General features: G+C 33.1%; 1 protein-coding gene across 3 annotated transcripts in view; it reads left to right on the plus strand.

Annotated features, from left to right (window-relative positions):
* The window catches only part of LOC106472363 (cytochrome c-type heme lyase-like), an 11,395-nt gene extending 5,580 nt beyond the window's left edge, over positions 1-5,815 (plus strand). For 2 of the 3 annotated variants that reach the window (XM_013933000.2, XM_022400949.1), the window contains exons 3-6: positions 1,828-2,043; positions 2,159-2,214; positions 2,865-2,948; positions 3,506-5,815. In XM_013933000.2, the coding sequence (XP_013788454.1) occupies positions 1,828-2,043; positions 2,159-2,214; positions 2,865-2,948; positions 3,506-3,725 (576 nt within the window). In that variant the 3' untranslated portion in view covers positions 3,726-5,815. Of the gene's footprint in view, positions 1-1,827; positions 2,100-2,158; positions 2,215-2,864; positions 2,949-3,505 lie in introns of all 3 variants that reach the window. The other variant, XM_013933001.2, reaches the window with a different exon arrangement.
* The last annotated feature ends 1,162 nt before the right edge of the window (positions 5,816-6,977 follow it).

Genomic DNA, 6,977 nt, shown 5'->3' on the forward strand with positions numbered 1-6,977 from the left:
CAAGAGATCAATATAATAAAGGTAACTAATTATCCAAGATATCAATATAGCAAAGGTGACTAATTATCCATAAGATCAATATAACAAAGGCGGCTAATTATCCAAGAGATCAATATAATAAAGGTGAGTAATTATTCAAGAGATCAATATAATAAAAGTGACTAATTATCCAAGAGATCAATATAACAAAGGTGACTAATTATCCAAGAGATCAATATAATAAAGGTAACTATTTATCCAAGAGATCAATATAACAAATGTGACTAATTATCCAAGAGATCAATATAACAAAAGTGACTAATTATCCAAGAGATCAATATAACAAAGGTGACTAATTATCCAAGAGATCAATATAACAAAGGTGACTAATTATCCAAGAGATCAATATAACAAAGGTGACTAATTATCCAAGAGATCAATATAACAAAGGTGACTAATTATCCAAGAGATCAATATAATAAAGGTGACTATTTATCCAAGAGATCAATATAACAAAGGCGACTAATTATCCAAGAGATCAATATAATAAAGGTGACTAATTATCCAAGAGATCAAGAGTCTTGATTTAACTAGATGTCTGGGATGTATTCTAGGTAATTTTTACCTGGATGTCTGGGATGTATTCTAGGTAATCTGTATCTAGATTTAAATAGATGTCTGGTATGTATTCTAGGTAATCTTTACCTGAATGTCTGGGATGTATTCTAGGTAATCTTTATGTAGATTTAAATAGATGTCTGGGATATATTCTAGGTAATCTTTACCTGAATGTCTGGGATATATTCCCTAGAATACATCCCAGACATTCAGGTAATAATTACCTACAATATATCCCAGACATCTATTTAAATCTACATAAAGATTACCTATAATCTTTACTGAATGTCTGGGATGTATTCTAGGTAATCTTTATGTAGATTTAAATAGATGTCTGGGATGTATTCTAGGTAATCTGTACCTAGATTTAACTAGTTGTCTGGGATGTATTCTAGATAATTATTACCTGGATGTCTGGGATGTATTCTAGGTAATCTTTACCTGGATGTCTGGGATGTATTCTAGATAATCTGTACCTAGATTTAACTAGATGTCTGGGACGTATTCTAGGTAATCTTTACCTGAATGTCTGGGATGTATTCTAGGTAATCTGTACCTGAATGTCTGGGATGTATTCTAGGTAATCTTTACCTGAATGTCTGGGATGTATTCTAGGTATCCAGGTAGATTACCTAGAATACATCCCAGACATTCAGGTAAAGATTACCTAGAATACATCCCAGACATCCAGGTAAAGATGGTCTGGGATGTATTCTAGGTAATCTTTACCTGGATGTCTGGGATGTATTCTAGATAATCTGTACCTAGATTTAACTAGATGTCTGGGATGTATTCTAGGTAATCTTTATGTAGATTTAAATAGATGTCTGGGATATATTTTAGGTAATCTTTACCTGAATGTCTGGGATGTATTCTAGGTAATCTTTACCTGAATGTCTGGGATGTATTCCAGGTAATCTGTACCTAGATTTAACTAGTTGTCTGGGATGTTTATGTCTATCAGACTTTAAAACTTGATCTAAGGTTTGAAAAATCTTATTCATAATAAATTGAGTGAAATTTACAAGTAAACAAAGATGACCGAAGGAGTGAATGTTTGAATCTAGTCAGTATAGAGGCTTAAAATAGGATTTAAAATTTATCAATAGAACATGTTGAAAATACATTTTACTCGTTTATTGCTTTAGTGATAGTTTCTGGTTGGTTTATTTTTGTGATAAACAGAATATGAGTTGTGTAGTTATAAAAAAATTTCAATCTTTAATTCAGATGCCACCTCCAAACCAAAGGCCAGCCTCTGACCAGCCCTTTCCACTGTCGACACAGAGAGAGAAGTCGACTATCCCTAAAGCCGGAACAGAGAATGAAACGTGGGAGTATCCCTCACAACAGATGTTCTGGAATGCCATGTTGAGGAAAGGGTGGAACTGGCGAGAAGCCGACTTAACTGCAGAAGATATGGCTCATATTATTAGAATCCACAACATAAACAATGAAGTTGCGTGGGAAGAAGTGCTGAAGTGGGAAGCTTTACATGCCAAGTAAGCCATAACCGTATCGTTTTGGTTATTGTTGTAAAATATTATATAAAATCCACAACATAAACAATGAAGTTGCGTGGGAAGAAGTGCTGAAGTGGGAAGCTTTACATGCCAAGTAAGCCATAACCGTATCGTTTTGGTTATTGTTGTAAAAGATTATATAAAATTATACCGGCTTGCCAACAGTTTGAGAAAGTCAAACTTTTGAAGAGCGTCACTTTTATTACATCAATTTGCAAGTTTTATTATGGACCTTTAGTAAACCTTCTAGGTGTAATGTGGTGATGATTGAAAAGTATGTCCACATCCTTTGAACTTATAAACGTATCTCTTCAAGTCAGTCAGTTTTTGTTCTGTAATTTAGCATTTTATTCAATTTGTAATGACCCTAAAATGTGACCACTTTTATATTTAACATCAGGATAAAACATTGTAAAAATTTTTTAAAAGAAGTGTCAAAAGTGTCTTTTTTTTGTTGCCTGACTAACGTATTCATCCATAGCGTAATTTCTTGAACTCGGCCAACTTCCACCACTTACATAACGATTAATTTATATAGACTGTTTCCATAAAGACTGTATGGATCAAAATATGTAACCTTTTAGTTTAAGTTATTTATTATAGTTTATACAAAAGTAGCGAACTGTTTAAAAAAGGAATTTCAAAAACTAGAAAATATAATGACTGTTGTTTGTAAATAATGTGTACATACTGTTTACAGCTACTTCATCTTAAAAAATGATAAATGTCTTTACTTAAATTTAGGGAATGTGATTGCATCAAGCTGAAAAAATTTGGTGGTAAAGCTCAAGAATATTCACCGAGGGCTAGAATAAGAAGCTGGATGGGGTAAGTATAATAAGGCTAATGAATATTCACAGAGGGTGAATATTCGTTAGCCTTATTATACTTACCCCATCCAGCTCCTTATTCTAGCCCTCGGTGAATATTCTTGAGCCTTATTATATTTACCCCATCCAGCTCCTTATTCTAGACCTCGGTGAATATTCGTTAGCCTTATTATACTTACCCCATCCAGCTCCTTATTCTAGCCGAGGTCTACAATAAGGAGCTGGATGGGGTAAGTATAATAAGGCTCACGAATATTCACCGAGGGCTAGAATAAGAAGCTAGATGAGGTAAGTATAATAAGGCTCAAGACTATTCACCGAGGGCTAGAACAAGAAGCTGGATGGGGTAAGCACCACATGAATTAAGCTATAAATTGAATAATGGATAATTTCAATGGGACCTAAACTTATTGAAGCTATTAATTTTTCCATGGTTACAATATTAGTAGTTGTTTTGTGAAGATTGTTCTCCAGTTTGAACTAATGGTTTGTTTTTGTTATCAGATGAACCTGGAATAGATGGTCAGAGAATTAAACTACTCACTTACTCAACAGGTATGAACTTCCTTTCGATCGACACGACTGGATAGTTGATCGCTGTGGGAAAGATGTACGATATGTAATCGATTACTACGATGGCGGCAGTGTGGATATGCAAACGGGAAAGTTCGCCATCTTGGATGTCCGACCAGCCTTTGACTCCTTGGAGGCAGTCTGGGATAGAATGAAAGTCGCATGGTGGCGTTGGACAGTAAAAGACAAAAATGATTCATGATAAGACATTCTGTTGTTAATTCTTTCTCTTCATCTTTAGCAGCAAGTTAGTGAGGTAGAATTGAGATCGTGTAAGCAGTGGTTACTAGTATGTGTGTGATTATACATATGTGTATAGATGGCACTGCCGTGTCAAATGACAAATAATTACAGTTTATTTCAATCTATTTTGTCTTAATGTTGCACTAGAGATTATATTTGTTAATTTATGAGTTTTTTTTTTCAAACTTCATTGTTGTGAAAATGTACATTTATTATGCTTAATAATTGTACCCACTTGTGTACCGAAGCATAAGTTTGAATCAAAAATGGTAAATCTAGACAGACGGAAGTTGAATTATTTGGAAATTGGTGTGCTAACCTTTACTATTACTCCATTTGTTTAATTGCATTACTTACTAGCGAATGTGTCATTTATCCTGATTATTAGCTGATGCACCCATTCAAAACATGGGGATGACATCATAATTCTGACACCCATATCACTCCCTGCAGGCATAAGGGTACATGCTAGGTTTTATCCAGCACTTCGTCAGTTATAAGTGAGCACACGCACACTTTGTCATATAACGTTCTAAGCAAGGAAAGCTTGACGGACAAGTATGTGTTTAATAATAATTTTCACTTTCTGTATTCTAAAGTATTGCACCTAGTTCAGAGGACAGTTTGAAACTTTGCAGGGTATGATTGTCAGGACATAAGACACAAAAGCGATTTGCTACCAGGTATCTCGTCACTGATGCGTTTCCCATCTAGTTGGTAGTAGAGTGTCACTAATCTGGCAGTAGTTTCTTGTAGAATGAAGGTCGTAAACGATCTGTACTCTTGTGCAGTGGATGAAAGGATGTATGTTGCTTAGGGACACTTCCAAAAAATGTCTTATTTATTCTATGTTCAAACCCCTTTCCCACACACACCATTAAAACTAAAGCACCTTTTTAAAGGTTTGCGTTAATGAAGGTAGCAGCTTATGGTAACAATCATTGGGATTCTCTTACATCAAAAATCACCTGATATATTTCCCATCTTTATTATTTTATGTCTTAGTATCAAAATACTTGAAGTATTAAAATTAGCCAAAGAATCAGTGATACATACGTGTATAGAAAATTAATAATGGCACAGAGGAAAAATTACAACAGAAAAACTCAATATTACATGGGTGAACCTCCTTTCCAAGGATCTGGAATTTTAACCCCAAGCATATCCCCTACTTACAGAGGATATCACTTCTAGAACATGTTATGTATATCCCCTACTTACAGAGGATATCACTTCTAGAACATGTTACGTATATCCCCTATTACAGAGGATATCACTTCTAGAACATGTTATGTATATCCCCTACTTACAGAGGATATCACTTCTAGAACATGTTATGTGTTTTTTTTAATACAAGTTTTTACTCATTATTGGATATAAACATTGTTAGCTTAGAAACCTCAGGAGTACCTTCATTTCAGCCAAGTATTTATTTTAGATAGAACTGTACTAGAATTACTGTCATTTAACAAGTAACAACACTTCAAATAACTAATTCATGAGGAGACATTGTTCAGATGTTGCATTCATTTTGTAGCCTAAAATTATTAGATGTCATTTTTAATTTTTGATCTAGAATAAAAGTTATAAGTGTAGAAAGTATAAGAATGATTTAGTGTTATTTGTTGCATAACAAGTTATTTTAAACATTCACTTTTGTTAGAAAATAAACAATTGGAGAGAAATACTACACAGTTATAGAGAAACTGGATAGTGAATAGGTACTGAGGAGAAAGGAAACCAGCACACATAATTTCACCTATAATTTGAAGAGAAATATAAATATTAGACACCAACCAATAAAGTTATTTGGTGTAAATTTAAAAAGACAGACTAGGCCTAGAATCACGTAATTACTGTTAACTGATGATAATTGATAGTATTAGATCGAAACATTGTAACATGTAAAAAGCGTATCTACGTCATCAGTAAGTTTACCTCTACTAAACAGTGAACAATTTGAAAATAGCATACAATGTTTAAGGCAGTACTTGGAGTATTTATAAATCTATTGTAATATGAACAACATTAAAGTTTGAGTGATATTATCATCGTTGGTCAAACCTTATTCACGTTTATTCGGAAAAACGCAACTCTCGATTATTCAATCTTCAACAGCGCCATCTCGAGATAGTTACTTGAAATAAATAACTTAGAATAAAAAGGGCAAATACAATTATATATTATTTGTTATGAAAAATTTAATAGTTAACAAAAGCACCACTTAATCTGCTTCAGTAAGAAAGTTACTCTTACTTCTTTTTTTATCATGAACGAAAACTTTTTTTTTTTTGCCTGACAGTAAATATCTGTTATTTATTAAGACAAATATCCGTCATTATGAAAATGCGCAACTAAAACTCCGATTTTTGTACTCGAGGCTGACAGTAACACGTATGCGAATTATAAATTTAAAACTTTATAGAATTCGTGGTGAGCTTATATAAGTCTGGAGAATTGACAGAAATTCTAACGTTTTTACAGAAATTCAAATAACTTTATATAAGTATGGTGAATCTACAAAGTCTACAGTAATTTTAAAGTGCTTTTGAATTTACATAAAGTCACGGTAACACGTGATACACTTGTGTAAAACGTTCCATAATTTCACAGTAACGCGTGATAAACACACATAAAACTTGACCGTAAATTACTGTTAACTACCTAATGTATTTGTATGTAAACAGTTGTTAACTGTGTTTTTCTGAGCTTCGAAACATTTGTTGAATACATTATGTATTATTTTATGTGTTACTATGGAAACAATTCTTCACTACGTTATGTGTTAAGATGAAGACAATTGTTGACTGACTATCTTACGTATTATTTGCTATTAATATTGAAACAATTGGATATAAAGTAAGATTTTTTTAAAGTGAACGATAGTCATTTATTGTGTTTATCAATACGTTATCATTAAGAAAGCTTCTTTTAAAAAATATCTTGATCTTGAACCTTATTAAATATCCGTTTTGTTTTAATTACTAAACATATAGAACCACTTATTTGTCAGTTGTTTCATTCATTTTCCCCTCCTTGTGTAGCTTAGTGCTAACAGTAACAAAGTTTCGTTCATTTTCCCCACCTTGTATGGCTTAGTGCTAACAGTAACAAAGTTTCGTTCATTTTCCCCACCTTGTGTGGCTTAGTGGTAACAGTAACAAAGTTTCGTTCATTTTAGTTTCGTAAAAGAGAGAACTGTAAGGAAAAG

This window comes from Limulus polyphemus, unplaced genomic scaffold (assembly GCF_000517525.1).
Source record: "Limulus polyphemus unplaced genomic scaffold, Limulus_polyphemus-2.1.2 Scaffold5274, whole genome shotgun sequence".
Lineage (NCBI taxonomy): Eukaryota > Metazoa > Arthropoda > Merostomata > Xiphosura > Limulidae > Limulus > Limulus polyphemus.